The sequence below is a fragment of the Nannospalax galili genome, unplaced genomic scaffold (assembly GCF_000622305.1).
Source record: "Nannospalax galili isolate Female #2095 unplaced genomic scaffold, S.galili_v1.0 scaffold1191, whole genome shotgun sequence".
NCBI lineage: Eukaryota > Metazoa > Chordata > Mammalia > Rodentia > Spalacidae > Nannospalax > Nannospalax galili.
Window position 1 is genome coordinate 4830999 of NW_008330570.1, and position 22889 is coordinate 4853887.

Consider the following 22889-nt stretch of genomic DNA (forward strand, 5'->3'; position numbering starts at 1 on the left):
CATCTCAGAAATATGGTTTCCTGAACAAGATCTACATAATGACAACACTTATTATCATTCATGGCAACATGGATGGGGGAAATTTCACAAGCTCTCACCTCTATACATATCATATGTGTGTATCTACATAAAACAATGCATACACACACATGTGTGTATGCAATAATAAAGAAGAGGTCACAAAATTAAGGGGAACATAGGGGAAATGTAGGAAGAGTTTGGGAGGGGAGAAAAATAAAAATAAAAACAGAGAGAGCTAAATGGAATTTTAACATATAGATGCAAATACCACTAGATGTCAGCAAAATTCCCCTAAATTATAGAAATATTCTTTCTAACTATTGGGGAAATTTGCTTCTTTATCTATAATCTCTATTTCAAGTATATTTGACTCAGATAATATTCTTATTAGATGTATAAGTTACCAGGAAATGAATAAATTTCCTTAAAGACAAACTGTAGGCTTTATTAAAAGGCAAGTAGTTAACGTATCTTTAACAGCATTCATATTTACTAAGATATTTTAGCTTTTCATGTCATCAAATATTCTTTAAAAAGAAAACAATTCTTAATATTCAGTAAATCAATATGCATTTATCTTGTTATGTTTAAAATATGGAGGCAAAAATGAAACAATCACATTTATTGAGGTTTTTAAATTAAGAGAACATGAGACAAATCAAATGAAATGTCATAAATAAACTAGTGCTAACTAGTATACAGTAATATGTCAGTTATCTAGAGCTCAGACAGATCCACAGGACTTATTACCTCAAGGTCAGGTAATTAAATAAGACAGCCACTAGGCAGCTAAAATTTTATGTCACAAAATTTTTCACTGAAGCTCATACTTTACTCATTACCAAGTCTCTTTTTCTATTACCAACAGAGCAAATGAACCTTCAGAGGCTTATAAGTTACACACTTGCTCCAATTACTACCTCAAAGACTCCTGTATGAAACAACTATTCTATCAACTTCATGAATCCTTTATATGGGGAATAGGCATGATGGAATTGGCTTGTCCCATACCATGCTCACAGCCTCAATGAGGACAACTCAACTGGCTGGAGCTGGTACTGTTGACAGAAGTCCCTGTAGCCAAGTCTCCACATATGACTTGGGTTTCTCAGAGTTTGGCTGCATTAGGTAGTGGGTTTCTCAAACAATGGTCAACAGTATTAAATACAAGCATTTCAGAAAATAAGGTAAAAACTCTTTACCTCTTATGATCCAGATTTGTCAGTTCACATCACATTACTGGTACTTTTATACTGTGGGTCAAAGGAGTCATAAGCTTCCCCCAATCCAAGGGAAAGATAATCTGTCACACTGGATAAGAATGAGTAAAAATGGGAAATACTGTGACATTATTGAAAGATGTACTTTGCCACAATCTACCTCCTGGACACACACACACACACACACACACACACACACAAAACTCCTATCCTTCTGTGGGCAGTCAACGTTATACTCTGTCCAAGGTGCCCAAGGTTTCATTTCAGTATGACATCAGGACAAAGTTTGGGGTTTCACAGTATAAGTCAAGTCTATGACCCATGGTAGCACACATTTGTAACTTCAGCCTTCAAGAGGCAGAAGCAAGAGGACCAAAATAGAGAACTGAAATTTTGTGACAAGTCTAGGGCATGTAGAAGTCAGCCTAGATTACATAGCCAAGACCCTGGCTCAAAAAACAACAAACCTAAAATAACATAAAATAGAATAAAAATAAGTCAAGTCCAGTTGCATATTGGGATCTCCAGATGTTCAAGTCCATTTCTTCTAAGGACCTACAAGACAAAATGGCAAAGTGGCAGGTTAGTCTGCAAATATCCAGCACAGTTATGGAGCAGACAGTTGCATTCAACACAATTCAGAAGCACATTGCCACTTCCTGAGTTAAACCTTAGTCCTGCTCCCTGGAAATGGTTCTCTGTGGCTCTAGGTGCTACTTACTAGGTTCTTGGTTTCATCTCCAAAGTCATCCTTCCTTCATGCTATCCTCTGAGTAGCATTCTTCACACATTTCAGAAACAAAACTTGGAGAACCAAAAGGATTCTCTTAATGTTTTTACCAATTTGTAAATTTTGGCACAATTTCACTCATGATACACACACACACACACACACACACACACACACACACACATCAAGTCCTTATTTGCTGTAGATTCACACCTCAAGTCCTTATTTGCTGTAGATTCACTCTTAGGAGCTACTAGAAGTATGGCTGTGTGTCTGTTAATAGCTATTTTGCCTATTTAAAAGCTCTGTGAGCCAGGCACATGTGATACACACCTGTAATCCTAGCAGGTAGAAAACTGAGGCAGAAGGATCATGAGTTCAAGTTGAGACTGAGTTACATCTAGAAACGTTGTCATAAAAAAACAAAGACCAATAATAAAGGGACTGTGGAAAACCACCTAAGGTATTACTAAAGTCTTAAGAAAGCATTTTATAATCACATCCAAATCTTACCTTTAATTAAAGATGTTTCCCATCAGCAACATGGAACTGATTTGTTTGACTTGGGGCAAATTTTTAAAAGAAAACATTTTGCCATCTTGAAGAGCTAAGAATAATTCTTTTAAGTTCAAAAAGTTATGGTCTTTGTATCTAAGGCTTTCTAATAATAAATATTAAGCCTCATGTGATGGTTTGAATGAAAATGTCCCCTATAGGCTCCAAGTATTTGGACATTCTGTCCCCAGATCATGGTGCTGTTTTGGTAAGGTTTTAGAAGGTGTGGCTATCCTGGAGGAAGCACGTCATTGGGGATGGGCTTAGAGAGTTCTTAAGCCTTCCCAGATCTCCAGTTTCTCTCTTGCTTCCTGTGCCTGCATGATGATGTGAGAGCTTAGCTTCTGCTGCTCCTGCTCCAGCCACCTCTGGCCACCATGCCTCCCGGCCATAACAGACTGTAATTCCCCTAGAACTGTAAGCTCAAATAAACTCTTCCTTCTATAAATTGCTTGGGTCAGTGTTTCTATCATAGCAACAAAAAAGTGGCTAATACACCTCATTTCCTTATTCTGTATTTTATCATAGGAAACACCATTTACAACCAGTTATCTTTCACTCAGAAGTCCCTTTAGTCTTACCGTTTAGTTCATTTATACATTTCTGATTTTTCATTTTTTGGCAGTAGGAATTTTGCTAAATTTCTTCTACTGTGTATAATGAAGGCACCCTACCCACACTTTCAAGCTCTTTAAAGCACTCCCTGACCACCTCTTTGAGACTTCTTAAATTTCCAGTTTCTGCCCACTCATCATTCAGGGCAAAGTTCATGGCAACATCTCATTTGCAGGACTGACACCTGAGAGCTTATCATTTCCACATAAGAACTTCCAAACTTAATGGTAAAATTATGCTTACACATTCTGTAAGGCAGAAATTCAGACAGGACACAGCAGGGTTAGCTTTTCCTAGCTCAACAATGTCTAAGTCTTGTCTAGGGAGACTAAAATAGACATAAGCTGGATGTATAAAAACCAAAATAAAAAAGCAGTGCTTTACACATGTCCTTTCCATGTGGCATGTGTTTTTGGCAGCATGGCAACATTAGGTGGCTAAGACTTCTTATAGGGGTGCTCAGCATAAGCCAAATTTCTTGTGAACAAGACATACGTGCATACCCTTGTGTGAACCAGCCTCAGGAGTCTCATGCCATCCATTTTCTGTGTCCTTTGAAGAATAGGTGGGGACAATTACTTTTAGAAAATAAAACCCTCCACATGGATCTATCATGGAAAACGGCAAAGGAGAAAGAAATGTTGTTGTCAATAGCCATGTTGACAAAAGCAGGAGACAGGGACTGCAACACTTAGATCCACTGTGATGCTTTTGAAAACCATATCAAACTAACTCACAAAATCAAAGATGACAAAACAAAATTCAAAGGGAGACTATGGAACAGCAATGGAAATGATGGTAAATTAGTTGTTGCCTAATTCCACCGCTTTGAGTTGGGGAAATAATGCCAGGAGATGACTTAGAGGGAGGGACATGCTCTCTTGCATTCAATATAAAAGTTTCCTGCACCATATTCAATTTTTTCTTCTTCTCTGTGTTCTTTCTATCTACCTATCCTTCAATAAATCCATCCATCCATCCATCATCCAAGACATAATCTTCATGAAGAATGAGAAGTAACCATATTCATTCTGAAGTAACATTTCCAAGAGCATACCATATAGAGAGATGTTGTTTTTATAAAGGAAGAGTGGATGGAGCTTTTTATACTGAAAATACAGTTGAGTTTTATTATTATTTTAATACATTTTATTGAATTTCTGTGGGTTTCATACAATACATCTTAATCATATTTAGCCTTCATGAAGAATGAGAAGTAACCATATTCATTCTGAAGTAACATTTCCAAGAGCATACCATATAGAGAGATGTTGTTTTTATAAAGGAAGAGTGGATGGAGCTTTTTATACTGAAAATACAGTTGAGTTTTATTATTATTTTAATACATTTTATTGAATTTCTGTGGGTTTCATACAATACATCTTAATCATATTTAGCCCCCATTTCCTATCTGCACACTCCCCATAGCCCACACAAAGGACTTTATGCATTTTGTCAAATATGTTAGGGCCTATTAATTTGTGTACCCAGATGTCCCTTGGTGTATCCCTGGAGTTAGTTTAGCCTGTGTAGTGTAACTCCCTTAAAGAAGATCAACTTTCCCTCATCCAGCAGTAAACAGATGCCAATAGTCTACCGCCAAAGTTGTGGCCTCCTTCCCATTTCCCCAGTTCTATGCTGGCTTTGGTCTGATTGAATTTGTCTAGGTCTTATGCATGGAGATTTTTATAATTACCAGAATTTATTAATATTCTATAGAGATAAATTAAAACAATGACCACAAATGCCTAATTACTTCTCTCTTGCTCAGAAGATGGACTGACTCTGTGGAGTGGCAATTCTTAAAGAGTCATTGTGCCTAAAACTCCTTCCCCATGAGACAGATGTGAACAATGTTCACCCTCTCCTCCTTTGGTCTCAAAAGTAAAGAGAGATACAATTACACCAAATTGCTCACTGGGAAACCAATCAATTTATTGGGCTTACTTACAGAGCAATGGGTAAGGGGTTACTTATAGTTGTGTCACTGTTCCCCCCTCAAGCTACACAGCAAAGTCTTCACCCAAGCATGGATTATGACTTCCCCAAAGTCACATAAAGAGAAAGCCCCTCCCTTAGTCTTCTTCAATATATGTGCTCCAACTTTCCATGATGCCACATGCATTTAAGGGCTGAATTTCCCATCACAGGTTGAGGAGAGGTGTGAGAAGACACTCAGGTGAAGGTCCCCTGACTCTCCCTGCCCTTTCTTCTATGGGGGAATGTCAACAGTCAATAAGCCCAGCTGTGATGATCATCACAAATAGACACGGCTGAGTTCAGGAAGACAGCATCTGTCTGACTTGGAGGATAGTCCTGTACAGCAGCCATCTAGGTAAACTATTGAATCCCGCAAATCTGTTCCGGATGTCTGTGAGATAAAACTACTGTCATAATAATTGCAGGATGCCACCTGCGTCTTTGATTCTCATTCTCTCATGAGTATAATAGAGTTTTCAGAAACTCCAAGATAAATGATACAGGAACAGGCTGGATGCATAAGGTGGCAGTAGAATCCAGCTATGCTCTACTAAGCCAGACCTTATGGAGAACATGAAAATCTAAAACAATGCCATTTATCACTCATTTGTTTCACATATTTTTAAAGATTTATGCTATTCATGTTATAATTAGATTGGTATTGGTATTTCACAAGAAATTAATTAATTAATAAATATTTTGTCTTGAATTTTATTTTTGAACATAGTAACTTTGACATAATGCACATAAATAGAAGCTCCTTTTCGATTTCCACTAATATTTAAGATTATAAAGGGAACTTAAGACCCAAGTGGAGATTCACTGGCCTAGAGAGACAATATCAGAAGTACTGAAGGAACAGAACACAGGGTGATGCACTGCACTAAAAGCAAACTGAAATCCTACATATTTGGACTAATAAGAATTTCAGTCAGTTTCCTAATTTGGCTCCCAGACTGTGGCAATCCATTTTATAATCCTATATTATATAGAAGAAAATGAGAGAGGAATTAGCAGAAAAAAACAGACCAATCAAATAAAATCTAACATCACTAAATGCTTTGACTCTTCCAGATCTTCCTTCAGAAGCCCATAAATGAAGAAGTTCTAATCACCATTTGAGGTCCTTCGCTAATCAATGTGAGTTCACAGAAAAGATGCTTGGAGAAAATCTGTAACATTAACACACTAAATAAAACCTCTAGTGCAAAGTATATGATCAACATTAAGAAAAACATTTCATGTCACTGAAACAAAACGAACATCCATAAATACTAATAATACACTTTACTAGACACTTATGTGGAACCCCTGAGCCCATGTGGTGAATCTCGCATGTTTAGATGGTTCATAATCTAAGACTGAAGCATGTCCTCAGTGACTTTGAGAGAAACCTCCCACATCGATTCATGATTTATCTGTTCAACTATCTTACATCTTTTACCTTTTTTTTGGTCTTTTACCTTTCTTAAAGCACTGCATATTCTATATGTGTACAGGATCCAGTGAACACTTTCAGTTATATGATCCTAAGTAATTGCCACACGTTAGATTAAGTAGAGATGAAGCTTCTAGGAACTTGCTCAGATGGTTGAGCAAAATGTGAACAGAATGGTGTCCCATATTAAAGTCAACAACTTCTCTGTCACATAGAAGAATGGTGTTTAAGGTGTGGTTTCCAGACCAGCATGATCATCATCCAAAAACCCAGGTCTATTCCAGAGCCACTAAACCAGAAACTCTTGCAACAGGACCCAAGTATCTACCTTGCCAAGCCTTCCAATATATCTGATATATGCCAAAGTTTGAAACCTATTATAAAGAGGAAATCCAAAGCAAGGGGATAGGATAGAATGAGAAATGATGCTGTTGAAATAGGCTTACTGTAATCATTACCATGGTGTTTATGCCTCAGCAGGTAAAAACACCTGCTACTTAGCCTGAGGAGCTGAGTTCTAGTCCAAAAACTTATACAGTGGAAGGAGAGAACTGACTCCCACAAGTTCTCCTCTGTAACCCCCAGTTCTCTCCTGGGAGGTCCACACATGTGCTCTCTCAGTTCCCATGTCCTGCTGTCCCTATACCCAACCAACAAGACCAACATAATGTCCCTCTAAGTTACAGTTTGGGAAGTAAGGATATTTATTTGGGCTTGCCAACAAAGCTTTTGCTATTCAGGAGAGGGTCACTTACAAAGGTATGACCACCCGTGTGATCATTCCCCTATATCTCAGCTCTGCCACCACCAGTATCCTACCAAGATGGGGACTTTCTGTCGCCCTCTCCCTCATGCAATTGAAACTGACCAAGTGGGTGGGAGGGGTGACTGTCTCCCCCTCTGCCTATGGAGTCTCTTGGGGTTAAGTGCTAGTTCTTTCAGAGGACACACCTACCCAAAGTCTTCTGACCTTTACAGACACACACACACACACACACACACACACACACACACACACACACACACTGCCACACATGCACACACATACATACAACAACAAATATAAATAAATAAAATGAAATTTAAAATAGTGTCCTGCTATACTAAAAGTATTCCTCCTAACCTTCTAGTAAAATGCCTAGGTATTTATCAGGATATACATGAACTTGGGAATAAGAATGGCCTAGAACATTTGACTTCTTCCCACTCCTGTATGAGTGAACTGTATTCAAGACCTTCCCTCAAACTTTCTATTCTAAGAAATCCATACCGAAAAGAAATGGTACAAAATTTGTACGATCAAAAATAAAATGGGTATAAATATTAAATATATGTACATATACATACAAACACGTGCACATGATAGATGATAGATAGATAGATGATAGATAGATAGATGATAGATAGATAGATAGATAGATAGATAGATAGATAGATAGATAGATAGATAGATAGATAGATATAGAGATATAATTTGTCCCTTTGGTATCCCTGAAGAACTAGTCCCAGGATACACATTCCCACACACTTAAAGCCCACTCCACAAGGTGGAACTCATGCCTGACATCACTAACAAGGTCAAGAGCCTGTGGCTAGGTAGAGCATAGGTCCTAAGGGATAACCGCTGCTATTATTCTGCTAAACAGCACTAAACCAACTCCTACTGACAATGCCACATCCATAGATTAGTGCATCTCCAAACTATAGTCAGAGAAGCTTCTTTTTGCAATTGATGACAGCTAACACAGAGACCCACAACTGGTCAATATGCAGAGAACAAGAGACTGTGGAATGCTCAAATCTAAATGGGACATCCATATAACACCTCTCCTCCCAAACCTCAGGAACCACCGTGTAACAGAGGGATAGAAAAACTGTAAGAACCAGAGGCAGTGGATGATTACAGTGAAACTGTGAGTTCAAGGCCAGCCTGGTGTACATAGTGAGTTCCACAACATCTGGGGCTACAGGGAGACCCTGTCTCAAAAAGATCAAAAAAAAAAAAAAAACCTAAAAGTAGCCAGACAACCAGGTGTTCACAGGGCCAAGAGAGGAAGGCAAGCTCCAGTCAGGACCTGTCTGGACTACAGAGCAAGTACAAGGCCAGCCTGACCCCTTAGTGAGAGGCTGTCTCACAACAAAGAAGTAGAAAGAGGTATGTTGTTCAATGAATATATTTAGGCTGTTCTATTTACTACATTTACATAATTAGAACTATAACTGTCTCATTATCATAAATCCTATCTTTAGAATAGAAACCTCCATGATTGTAACCACTATAGTATTGCATTAAGACTTTTTTTCTGTGCTTCTATTTAAAAGAGTGATTTTAAGCCTGGGTGTAGAGGTACACACTTTAAATCCCAGCACTTGGGAGGCAGAGGTAGGTGGATCTCTGGGAGACTGAGGCCAGCCTTGTCTACATAGCAAGTTCCAGGATAGCTGGGGCTTCAGAAAGACCCTGTTTCAAAAAAAACCACTTATTTTATTTTTATATATGTGTATGTGTATGAAAGACAAGGCATCATTTAAGGAACAACATGTATGTTTTGATGGCCAAGAGTTTTTTTGAATCTTCCTGAATATCTCAGTAGAAAATAGATGGCCCTGGTGTGGTGGTTTGAGTAACATTGTCCCCCATAATCTCCAAGTATTTGACAACTTGGTCCACAGTTCACGCACTATTTGGGGAGGGTCATGGAACTTAAAGGAAGGAATGGTCATGCTGGAGGAATCACGTCACTGGGGGTAGGCTTTGAGAGTTCAGAAGCCTCATTCCCACTACCAGCTTGTCCCTCTACTTCCTGTACATGTTTAAAGATGTGAGTGCTCAGCTTTCTGCTCCTGCCTCCAGGCCACCCTGCCATGATGAACCCTTACCCCTCTGGAACCATAAGCCAAATCAACTCTTCTATAAGTTCCCTTGATCATGGTGTTTTATTATAGCAATAGAAAAGTAACTAATATACCTGTCTAAATTCAGTGAGTCATAAAACCAAAACAAAGTCACGAATGTGACAAAGAGAACAGGGATGGAGGGGGTGGTTGACAGAGGTGGGAGGGAGACAACAGAGAAGTGGGAGAAAGAATGAGCAGAATGCATCATATTCGTGTATGGCATTTTCAAAAATAATCATTTTTAAAGATCTTCCTTAAGTAGTTAAATTGCATTTCCTTTTTTCTTTTGAAGTATTGTGGTACTGAGGACTGAACCTAGAACCTCACACATGCTGAGCCTCATGTGAGCTCTCCCACTGAGAGCTCTCCCCTGCCTCTCCCTCCTTCCCTATTTTTTTTGGGGGGGTGCCATTTTTAAGACAAGATCTCATGTAGCCCAGAAGGCCCCAAACTCACTATTGCAGCTGAGATGACCTTGAACTCCATTTTCTCCAGCTCCTATCTCCTAAATGCTAGGACCACAGGTAAAGACCATCACACCTGCCTACTTAACTCTCCTTTTACTCATTTTGAGATAGGCTTTCAATAAGTTTCCAGGTTGGCCTTGAACTTATCTTCCTGCCTCAGCTTCCCAATTGACTGCCATTATAGGCCTGTGCCGCCAGGCCCTATATATCATTACTTTACAAAGTGCACTTTAAATAATGAACATAAGCAATCAGAAACATCTGAGTTTAACTTCTCAGTTCCTTACTTACTAGGAGGGAGATATTTAACTTCACTAAGCCTTATCCATACAGGGGTGATGATAACTTGGCGAATGCTTTGTTCTCACTCCTGCTGTTCCTTTTCCTGTAGATATACCTATGGAGGGTACGGGGGGTCGGGCGGGAGTCACTCTCCTACCATAACATGCCTGGCCTCTGCTTACTTACTCAAGCTTCCCCAAATATGGACAATCTAGGACTATTTAAGACAAAGGTAAATGTTAGATTAGCCTCTTCTTCCTTCGTGTGTGCGTGCGTGTATGTGTACGTGTGTGTGTGTGTGTGTGTGTGTGGTATATTCACATGCACATATGAGCTGTGCACGTGAGAACTTACTCATATGTGCACGTGTTGAGACCAGATGTTAATGTCATGTGTCCTCTACAGTGAACTTCACCACCTTATTTTTTGAGACAAGGTCTCTCACTGATATTGGAGGTAGCCATTTTTGCCAGGCTGGTTGTACGATGGGACCCCCACGGTCTGCCTGTCTACACCTCCCTCTTCCCCCAACCCCTGAGCTAGGGTTACAGATGTTCACCATCGCACTCTGCATTTATCTGGGAGCTGAGGTGGGGGGATGGTCCCAGCTCAGGTCCTCATGCTTCCAAGGTAAGCACTTTACTGACAACCATCTCCCTGGCCCCTCCCACTTCCCTTTTGAAGAAAACTGTATCAGGCTGCAAGTTGTACATGAGTAGTCCCCCATATCAAGATGCTCTTGATTGTACCAAGATGGGTAAATCTAAACATTAATAACTCTTGATTCTGTATTGAGAAGTTCATTTGGCTATTAATCAAACCACGTTCTTCAATGTTGTCTTTTGTTTATTTACTCTCTAGATACGTGAAATTTTATTCACCAATAGTTGTTGGGTTTTGTTGTTGTTGTTTGTGCTGCCTTTTTGTTTTTGTTTTGGCAGTGTTGTGGTTGAACCCGGAGCCTTATACATTTGGAGTAAGCACTCTACCACTGAGTTCCATCTCCAGCCCTTTTATTATTTAATTTTTAGTTTTAGGCAGGGACTCACTAAGCTGCCCAGGATGCTGTTGAACTCATTCTGTAGTTTATATGTGCCTTGAGCTTTTGAACCTCCTGCCTCAGTTTCCCAAGTAGCTGAGATTCCAAGCCTGCATCACCAGGCTCAGCATTATCCCCCAGTCATCTTTATCCTTTCTTTTACCCTCTCTCTAAAGTGATTTAGAGTTTTCTCTTCTTTTCTTTCTTCTTCTACTTCCTTTTTTTTCCCTTTAAGACGGTTTCCCTGTAACCCCAACTGGCCTAGAACTCACTATGTAGACCAGGCTGGTCTCGAACTCAGAGACTCACCTGCCTCTTCTCCCTGAGTGCTGGAATTATAGGTGTTCACCACCGTCCCTGGCGAGAGACAGACACTTTTCATTGCTGCTAGCTGTGACTGATATTTCATTGTATATATTTTTGAAATTCTCAAAGAATAAAAGATGAAAGCATATAGAAAAGTAAGCATTAAAATGAAAAAAGTAAAAATAAAAGAAAATCTTACAAAATTATTAATGATACTTAAACTAAAACATGTACCTTGACTTCCTTGTGGTCTGTTCTAGTTTGTTCTCCATTGCTGTGACCAATAACAGCTTGGGGAGGAAAGAGTTTATTTGTCTTACATCTCCTGGGTCACAGTTCATCTTGGAGCCCAAGGTAGGAACTCAGGGCAGGAACCTGGAGGCAAGAGCTGGAACATAGATCATGGAGGAACACTGCTTAATGGTTTGCTCCCCTGGCCCCTGCTCAACTGCTTTCTTGAATAACATAGGCCCACCTACCCAGGGGTGGCACCACACAGTGGGGTGACACCCACATCACTCAGTAATCAAGAAGGTACCCCACAGATGTGGCCACAGGCCAGTCCAATGGAGGCAATCCACCAACTGAGGCTCCCTCTACCCAGGTGTATCAAGTTGACAACTAAAGCCATCCAGCACATGGTCCTTGCATGATGAGGATTTCCCTAACTTTCTTGACCCAAGTTTGTAGTTTATCACCCTGCTAACCTGTGTAGTACACCTGTATAGTAACCTCTTCACTGAAGAAACTTAAATAAAAACAAATCCATTTTGGTTTTACTCCAAACATTTTTATTTAACCCCTTGGACAATGTAGCCTCAGAAGCCACCAGGATCCTGTACATGTCAGATGTCACTCCATCTAGAAAAGTTCACACCCACACCTGAGTGTGTATGACTAGTCTGTTTTATTTTGTTTTGCTCTGTTTTTGAGACAGGGTCTCATACTGTGGCCCTGGCTGACCTGGAGCTGGCCCTATAAACCAGGCTGGCCTGAAATTTGCTGTAGCCCTCTCGTCTCTGCACTCTGAGTGCTGGAAGGGGCACAGTCAGATGCCAGCACATCCCACTGAAGGGGTCCTTTCCTAAGTGCCCCACTCTATTTCTCCATTAACATCCACTCTTAAATCTATATTAAAATCTTTTCTTAATAAACTCCAATTTTATTTCTAAATAAGTAGATATAATTCTCACAAAGTGGGACATACATCATTAGGCGCCACTTGAACTCATACTAACTTGACTTCATAGTTTGTGGTAGGTATTCAGTGTGATACTGTGTGCAACCCACAACAAAGTGCCTGGAACACTGTGATCACTCACTTCTGTAACAGCCACACACACTGCTGCAGGAATGAAACACTTGCAAGTTAGAAGGCAAACAGTAAAAGTTTAAAGCCTTCATCAAGTCACTGTCAAAAATTCTAAATTTCAGTTCAAATAAAATTCTTTGTAACTGTGAATCGGTTTTTTAAAAAGATATTTCCACTCACTGAAAGAGTGTAATCAGATGATGTGAGTTATAATTTGAAATATAGGACAAACATTATTTATGAAATGAACATTCATCAAGGAGAGACATTATAGCCTATACAATGCACAGTAACTAATCCGTAGAAAAAATGAATATAATGTACATAAGCAAAATCAGACAGTAGTACATAAAATATTAAAAATTTAATAATCTTTTAGAACCAATTTTATGTCTAAATGGCTTAAGAAAAATTATGCTACAGTAAGTTTATTCTATAAATTTTAACTGATTCAGCAGTATGCTAGAAGCACACTCAAAAGAACCTGAAGGTATAATTTATCTGTTATGAAATAATACATACTAGAAAATTGATCCTTCAAAATGAGCCCAAGAGCTCACTAATGATAAGAAGATTTATCAACCTGAAATCTAGTGACCTCAGGAGTTTTGTGAGACTCTTAACATAATTTGTAAATGTTATGTATGTGTGCATGCATATGGTGGTGGAAATCTCTACTTTTATTAGAATCTGATAAGGTCACACCAAGAAAAGGTCAAGATAAGAAAACATTGTTTTATAGTATAAATTATTAGGTTGGTTTGTTTGCTTGCTAGCTTGTTTATTTGTGGAGACAGGGTCTCTCTATGCAACTCTGACTGGCATGGAACTCACTGAGTAGACCAGGCTCAGGTGATCCCCTTGCCTCTGTCTCTCAAGTGCTAAGATTACAGGCACAAGATACCATGCCCAGCTCCATGCAGATTTTCTAGTAGGACTTTTTTGTCTGGGATATGGTATTTTTAATTTGAACAATTTTGTGCAATAAAAACAATGAATTAGGGGCTAGAGAGTTGGCTCAGCAGTTAAGCACACTGACTACTCTTGCAGAGGACCCAGGTTCAGTTTCCAACACCCACATGGCAGCTAACAATCATCTGTAACTCCAGTTCCAGGGGATCTGACATGCTCTTCTGGTCTCCATGGGTACTGCATGCATATATACATGCAGGCAAAACACTAATAGACATTAAATAAAAAACAAAAGAAGAAAAAATTAAAAACAGGTTTGACTTTGAAAATGCGGCTACTTACTTTTTAAGTATTCTGGTATGGTTTTCACATTAACACCCACTGCTTCTACTGTTGCTTTCTTTTCAGTCCACTGTATTGTTCTTCTCCTGGATTCCTTTAATTGGTAGATTTTCAACAGTATTTTCAAAGCAATCAGTGTTGTTCTTCAAACGATCTGGTAGCTCCCCACACGAAGCTGCTACATACAACTCAAACGTGAAGGTGCTGTGGAAACTCAGTTTAGCACCGTCAGCTTCTCTTCTCATTTTTAAATTTCTAGGATGAAATTTTTTACTAATGTGGTTTTTCCTTAAGAGACTCATAGACTTTTCTCATCTTTATAGGTTTCTTCTTTGCTGGTTTGGTTTATCTGTGCTATAATTAACATTGTCTTTTTTGTAGCAATTTTGATCTAATGGTGGGAAAAAATAGGATTCCTCCGTAGTTTGCATGCAATTTCAGCAGATCTAGTATCAGTAACTGCATCAGGATGGGCTACATCCTTGGAGTACATTGCAACACCAGATGCAATTAACACCTGGGCTAAACTGCTGTTCTCATGAATGACATCTACTTCAAATTTTACTTCAGAATCAGATGACCTAAACTGGAAAACTAAGCCTCGTTTGCTTAGGAAATCTTGAAAAAAATTGTATTACTCCAGTGCTTCCCTGGAACAGATAAAGCACCGTATAGGACACATGGATAGCTCAGACTTGGCAAATTCATAGTTTTCTCAGGTACAACTTTAAGATTTATTACATATGAATAAGGTACACAAACAGAAAATCCATAGTCTATCATCACAAGAAGTAAAGGCTTATCAGAAACTTCAGAAATTTCTACTCTGTTCCACTGATCTTCCAATTCATTTTTGAACAAGCAACTAGAACCAGGAATTACCAGCTCTTGAGGCAATGTTTGTAAGGTTTCTCGTAGATCTGAAAGCAGCATAAAGATGTGCTTCATTGTATCAAAGAAATCTTCTAACTGAACATAGAAGTCTGAGGGATCAGAAACAGCAGTGGCAATACTGCTGTACCGCCAACCGTTTAGAAGTTGTGCCCAAGTAAATGGTCGTATTGCACAAGGACACTCGAGAATCTGAGGTTCTAGAGAGAAGCTATCTCCTGAAGACTGCAGTTTGTTTTCTCCCACCTGAACTATATTCACATTTAAATATTTCAAAATCAACATGTTATCTATCAAAATTTCTAATCCCAAGAATAATCTAAATAATTCCGAAAAAAGGATGCTCATTTCCAAATAAGCAACTAAGCACACAGTGAACTCAAGTGGAATTTTCTTAGAATCTTCAAACCAAATCCATTTTCGAAGTGTGGCTTGTCTTGGAACATTTCTGATTTCATTGCTAAGCTCCCCGGTATTGCTTATAGGTACTACCTCATACCTCCCACGATCTACTAAAAGCACAAGTGCTGTCTCACTCACACACTGCTTTTCTATTTTTGATTGGTACCACTTTAAATATTGTTTAGATGTCACCAAGCATTCTAAACCCTTTTCAATATTATTCATTGATAAAAAGGAGAAAATTTTATCTTCTTCGGTAACTACTACCAAATCTGACATTTTCTGATTTTTTGGTAATATCAAATGAAATTTTCCAGTCTTTTAAATGAAAAATATTTCAGCTTTTTCTAGTTGTCCAGGTCTTAAAGGTTGAGAAGGAATTTTAACAAGCTGTTGGACAAGTGGTTGAAGGGTCACGGAACCTTCATGTTCATTTAATCTTCCTTCCTTCCTTTCATTGTCATCACAAAGACTAACCTTTTGAGAGACAACCTCAGATGTTTACAATACTGTGCTCTGTAGTTTCGGACATGGTGACCACTTCAGCAATTTCTTAATGACACATTTATCACTACAAGGTAATTTTACTTCAAAATTGTGACCATGCTTTTTCAAAAACTCACAAGAAACTGTTTTGTTACTTATTCCTGAGGCAAAATAATCAGCAATCTTGCTTTTCTACGTTTCAGTGGCTGCCCATTCCATTTTACTCCATTCAGAACAGAACAGAACAGATTCCTAGCTGAGAATTTAAGGATTCCCTGTTAAGTGTATAAACTTTACAAGTGTTTATTATTGCAGTTTTGCCATGGTCAAAAATCTTCACTTTTAAAGAAGCATCAGGCAGGACCTTCTTAGTAACTTCTGTGTCCGTGGCACCATCAGGAGAGTATTCTACAAGATCTCTCACCAGAGGGCTCCCTGAATTCTGTCTCTTTGCTCTTCTTTCATCTAGAGCATCTGTATATCTAATGGCTTCATTTTCATTCTCAGCAAGAGGAATATGAAAACTGTCTGGATAACTGATATCAGATACACATCCTTTATCTTGGGTACTAAAGTCCAGGTGAGATTGAGGCAGCTCTTTGATCTGTGGTCTAACAAGTATACCTGGGCTTTGTGAATCTGCTTGATTTAAGTCTCTAATAAATGACCGTGAAACCTTATCTCCTGATTTGGAACTCGCTTCATTTTCTTCGAGAATATGTGCAGACCCAGGGACAAATTTTACACTTCTATTTTTTTTTTAAGTTTGTCATCCAAGAACTTCTTCACTTTTTTGTTCAAGTTTACAACAAATTGATGGTTTCAAAACTTTGGCATATATACTTTGGGTAATTATTAATTGATCTATTTCCTTTTCAGAATATGTTGCCAGGCTAGTTTTGTTTACTGTTTTATGGTGATAGCTATTTTCTGTGTTTCCCTTCAAAAGAGCAGCAACTGTCTTGTTTCATCTCTGATTCTTTTCCATGCGCCCTGCTTGACAAGAATGTTTTTTTCCATAAACACTAAGTAACATTTTTATTGTCTGATTTATATGTTGACACCCATCATATAACTCTATACCAAGCTGACCATCAGATTCCCTAGACAGTATTACAGCTTTTAATGACTTTCCTAAGAAATTGTCTTCAAACCACCTATTGATTTCTCCTGGAATATCTATATCTCTAAGATCTGACAGAAAACATTGAATTGCTTGCATAGGTGTAAATAGTAGCTCTGGAAACTCATCAGAAATGGCCCACAACATATTTTCTTCTACCAATTGCTCGTTTCCAAAGTCCACAAAGTAAACACAAGGGTCAGATGATAACTTCGTTGGCTTCACTAAGGCTCTATATGAGAGACCATCTTCTACGCATTTAGAGACGCATAATCTCATTTTGCTCCAATCATACTTAGGGCAATTTTTGAGGCTAATCATCTCTGTGATTCTTGTCTCCAGCATCTCTAGATCTTTATTGTTTCTACAAAGCTGGCAATAAAACTTTTGGGGGCTGTACACATGGGAAATATACACATCTTCTTCGCTTCCAATGTTTATATCAAAGGAAGAATAATAGTAAGTATAAAGACTAACTGAAAATGGGAGTGGTTTCGATAACTTGCTGTATTGTATAGAGTCACAGTGAAGGAGAAATTCATTTGCACTAGTATGTGATGAGTATAGATCCACTAAATTACATAAACATCTAGGGTGTATAAGAACTAAGGCATACACAATACAAGTTAACAATCCTCTACATGAAGAAATGTAATTGCAAAAGTTTCTGGATGCTTCTGCTGTCCAATATAATAGTTTACAACTAATGGGTTCAACTAAATAGTTAAGACAGCATCTGAAGGCTTGGGCTTCTAAAACAAGAAAATGTGGGTTAATAGCACAAAGATCTTTAATTAAAACTCTCTCTTGATTGCCATAGTCAACAAATATTATTTCAGCTTCTTGTTCTGATACTTGAGTCAAAAAAGCAGCTCTGTACCACTTCCCATCTTTAGAATGCTTAGCAACACAAGCAATGTGCCCAGACTGATATGGCTCAGAATGAATGCTATAATAATCTTGAATTTGTTCCATCATTAAGTTTAAGTCTTCTAATTTACATTGAAGCTGGCATGAAAAGTCACCTGGGCCATAATAATAAGAACAGTTGACTCTGAGACGTTTTCCTGGTTTGAACACATATTCCTTATAAGATTGTGATGAGTCAAGTCCAAAGAACAAGTCAGAAGGACTTCTAAAATCTGAGAACTTATACCAAGATGGGATTTTTTGTTTCATCTTATATGAATATTTTTTAGGTTTAGGACTTTCAACAAGGATGGAAACAGTAGCATTTTTAATATTAACTGTGTCTACAGATTTTGAATTTAACATTGAATATTCACTTACAGATTTTTGAAAATCTGGCTCTATGTCCCAAGTTTGGGCATATCCCGTTTGTAGCATCAGAGAGACAACATCATTAGTTTCTGATGCTTCCATACTCTGAATATTTACCATGTACTTCTCATATTTTTTTGTTATAACCTGAAGCAAAATTGCTTTGTTCAAAACTATTTTTTTGAAATAATCAATTGCTGCCTGTATCCATAAATCATCAACAGGAAATATATGGGCAAGTGAACAGTGCATGGCTAAAGAAGGCAGCTCACAAAATTCTGGAAGCAAAATTTTTGCATCAAAAAATGGTATGGAGTCAGTACTTCCATAATCTAGGAGATAAATATTAATCTGATAATCATTTATTTCAGTGACGACAGCTCTGTAAAAACATCTGTTCTTGCTATGTCTGGCACAACAAAGTAATCCAGGTTTAGGGTTTTTCAGAATTAGCTCATCATTTTCAAGTGAGTTATAAAATTTATCTATATTTTTCATTATATCTTGGAATTCATTCTGATGTTCATTAATACGTACCCAGAAATTTGATGGGCTCAATACATTTACTACAAAAGCTATATAGGTAGTCTCTAGCTCCATTTTTAAAGTTTTAATAGGAAAACCTGCTTCTAAATCACCTTTCTTATTTAGAACACCTGACAACTGCTTAACATTTGCAACAAAACTATCAACTCCAAGGCTGTTTATATGAGAAACACTTATCTCACTCAAGGCTTGGGATGTTCTTGAATCAAACACAGGACACAGTATTTGTGTGCCTGCAGTCTTCAGCAGACACTTAGAATCAATACCAGATTCTTGAGACTGTAATGTCACATAATACAAACGTTCATCCTTACTAAACCAGTCAATGTGGGCATATACTATTTGTCCTAGTAAGGCTTGCTTAAATACAGTCAGTTGACGTTTTCTTGCATCTCTGTCTGGACAATATAAACATGTCAGAGAACATGGAAATGAAAACAATGGTGCATAAATAAAATCCTGTTTTAATTTCTTTACATGAATTGAAGGTACGGATTCACTATTGCCATAGTCCATGAACCAAATTTTTGCTTGATTATTGGGCAAGAGCTGCTGAAGAATTCCTCTTTGCCACTGTCCATTCATCCCTTTAGCAACACAAAATAGTCCAAAATTATCACACGTGGGACTAGTTTCCTGACTGATCATATCATAATGCAAATTCATACACTCTGTCAGGTTTTCTAGCTCTGGAATCCATTTAATTAACTGACAATAAAATTTACCAGGGCTCAGAGCAGATGATACCTTTACACTGCCCGAACTTCCTACTAACAAGTACTGCTGGAAATTATCCAAGACATGTTGAACATGAGGTAAAGTACTATTACTACTTAGTGGTAATTCTGGTCTTTTATGTTGTAATGAGTCTGGCATCTGCTGAGGGAATTGCTTCAACATTTCCACAATAAGACGAAATGTATCTCTATCAATAAATCTTCCTAGTTGTAATTCAAGGACCTCAGATATAATTTTTGGCACTTCAAGAAGAATCACTTGAAGAGGCAAAACAGTCTGTACATAACCTTTCAGTTGTATTCCTACTAGTGACTTTAAATAATTCAAAGCTTTAGGAGACCATTTCTCTCCAACTGGAAGAATGTTGGAAAAAATACCAAATACTACTCGTGGTGGGAGCTCAAATAACTTTTCACAAGCTGAAGCTACCCGAGTACTATCAACTCTTAGCTCTTCTCCATGGTCGATCAGGAGCACTGTGTAGAGTTCATTTTTCTTTTCCACAACTCTTCCTCTCTGCCATTCTCCGGTTACTTTTTCTTCCACCAAACAAAACTCATCAATATCCACACTACCTTTCACTTTGGGAATATACTGTATTTCCCTCTGTAATATGTGATAGTCAAACTGGCTTTCCTTATTATTTTTGCCTTGAAATTTCACAAGAATATCCTTGGGAAGACATTCAATGTGTAATACTGTCAGATCCGCAACTAAAACTGTTGGTGATAAAGATGCAGAATCCATTTTCTAGAAAGCAAATAAGTGAAAATTAGCTTTTGGACAGATGACTGTCAAAATTACATAAAATTAGCCTTATATAAATGCTCAAAGTAATATAAGCTTTAAACATAATTCTATATGTGTACTTTAACATTTATGTGTGCTTCTCTATGTGTGCCTCTGTGTGTGTGCTTACATGCACATATGCACATATGTGTGTGTGTGTGTGTGTGTGTGTGTGTGTGTGTGTATACCTCCACATGAGCCACAGTGTGTTTGTAGAGGTCAACTCATAGGATCCAGTTTTCTCCTTCCACTGTGTGGGCTCCAGGTATTAAACTCAGATCATCAGGCTTGGCAACATGTGCCCTCATTCACTAGCCATTTCACTGGCCCTTATGTCTGTATTTTTGTCATCAAACATGTCTATAAAAACTATGTTCACTGGAAAAGATTGAAACAACAAAATCTAACTGTTCACTGCCTTTACAAATTAAGGGAAAAAGGGGGACAATAAAGATCATTACTAGAATACATAAGGGTAATCTTTATTTCCCAGGAAACGACAAATGTCTACTAGACAGCAGGTATGATATAATGGAAAAGGCAAAATAAGACTCACTAGAGTCCTCATTCTTCTTCTGAGAGAAATCCACCTTTCTGAGTGCTTCCCATAACTGCTAATTGGAAAAGATGGAGAAAGAAACAAGGGAAGCTGGCAACCCAGGAGGAGACATGAGGATTGTACTCCCTGCCTTGTGTTCATTTACAATACTCAGACCCTACCCGTGTCATTGTGCAATCTTGGGTTATTTTTTATTATTATTATTTGAGTAAGTAAATAGATCTAGATGCCACTAAGGGAATCTAGAAAAGGGAGTCCTGGGAAGACACTGAAGCAGATTAGGCATAGCCCCAGTTTTGTCACTTGCCACAAAAAAGGAAAAAGGGGAAAATCTTAGCTTTGATTTGAGACATTGTTTCCACTTTCATCTCAAAATTTAGAGAATTTCAAAACATAGTAAGACAAATATCCAAGAAGTATAAATGCCTCCCAAGGTCACAGTTTGAATGTAAGTATCCACCCCAAATGGCTCATGTGCTGAAGGCTTGGTCTTCTGCTGGTGGTCCAATCTTTGGGAGATGATTGAATTATCATTGTCATTAGATTGAAGTCTGGATGGATTGATCATAATATAATATTACTGCAGGTGTTAGAAGGTAGGAGACTGGGCCTAATTTGAGGAAGTAGGTCCTTGGGGGACATACCCTGGAAAGGTATACTCTGTCCTTGGCCTTTCCCATCTCTGCCCATAGTGTCTGTCTTGTCGTAGTCCCGTAGCCAGCCATCCCTGGACTGGAACTTCTGAAAACCATGAACCAAAAATAGTCCTCCTTTTATTTGTGTATGTCAGGTATTTTGTCACAACAATGACTGTATGTCTATCATGCTTGGATTAGGACAAGAACTGACACCTACTGTGATAGAACACAGCCCAAATCTTCAATATGGTAAGCTTTAACTTCTATTATAATGAGGAAAAAAAAAAAAAAAAAAAAAACATGGGACTTATAAAAATGAGAGCACCCAGGTAAAAGAAACCAAAGAAATGCTTCTTCCAGGAATGAATGTATGGAAACAGAAAATCTTTTGACCACAACCTCATGCCTGTTCACAAAATTGTCAGAAGAGGAAAACCTACATGCTCATGAGAAATATAAAATACAATAGGAAGAATGATCCCAGAACAAGGATAAATAGACGTTCTTTCTAGGTTTTTAGACTCAAGGCTGAAGACTGAAAGAGAACATGGAAAACTCAAAAACATAAAACATATAATGTAGGCACATCTAGATGCTGACTATATGTTTCATTTCCTCCTAGGTCACTAATTTTGTACCATAATCAACATGATATGATCCTTAGAGGTTCTAGACTATGGTAACTTGATCTAGAGTCTCTAAAAATAAAATGAATGAACAATACCTAAAGATTTCAATTAAAATGAACAAAAAAGCTTCAGAACACAAAATGCCTTGTTAAGCCTTCATTATTTAAAGTGAATTTAATAAGTTACCAAATTTCCAGACTTTAAGTTAATAGGTCTAAATGCTAAGCATCTAAGAAAGAATCCTATACCAGATAGAGTTTTCTTCCTAGTGATCATCTAAATATTCCTGGCTGGTTGTGTGGGTAAAATGGGAAGGGGGTGCTGGAGAGATAGCTCATTAGTTAAGAGCATGTGCTATTCTTGCAGAGGACACAAGTTCAGCACCCGTGTTGGGCAGCTCACAACTGTTCCAGAGAACATGACACCCTTTTCTGGACTCTAGGGACATCTGCACTCACATGCACATACCCACACACATATACACGCAAGTTGAAAACAATAAAAATAAATCTTTAAAAATGGGAAAGGGAAAATATTCAAATCTGTCAAGAATCATGCAACATTTTATTCAGTAGAATACCTTTGTCAAATGCAAATGACATAACAGTATTAAACAATTAAAGCCCAAAAGCACAAGGAAGTTGTATTAACAGGTTAGTTTAAGAAAAAAAAAAAAAAAAAGAAAAAAAA

The 22889-nt window shown here is 38.0% G+C and overlaps 1 protein-coding gene and 1 long non-coding RNA gene across 2 annotated transcripts; both read right to left on the reverse strand.

Annotated features, from left to right (window-relative positions):
• Window positions 1–628: 628 nt before the first annotated feature.
• On the reverse strand, window positions 629–11862 carry LOC115066856. Its single transcript, XR_003846299.1, has 2 exons — window positions 11786–11862; window positions 629–1796 (listed from the first exon to the last, which is right to left on the reverse strand). It is a non-coding gene; the product is annotated as an uncharacterized LOC115066856 (long non-coding RNA).
• A 38-nt stretch (window positions 11863–11900) lies between these two features.
• Tdrd15 (tudor domain containing 15) lies at window positions 11901–20331 on the reverse strand. The gene is given in 5 exon segments (XM_008848976.2): window positions 11901–11939; window positions 14118–14747; window positions 14750–16099; window positions 16102–16138; window positions 16141–20331. Coding segments are annotated over 4 exon segments (5817 nt in total). The 3' UTR covers window positions 11901–11939; window positions 14118–14508.
• Window positions 20332–22889: the final 2558 nt, after the last annotated feature.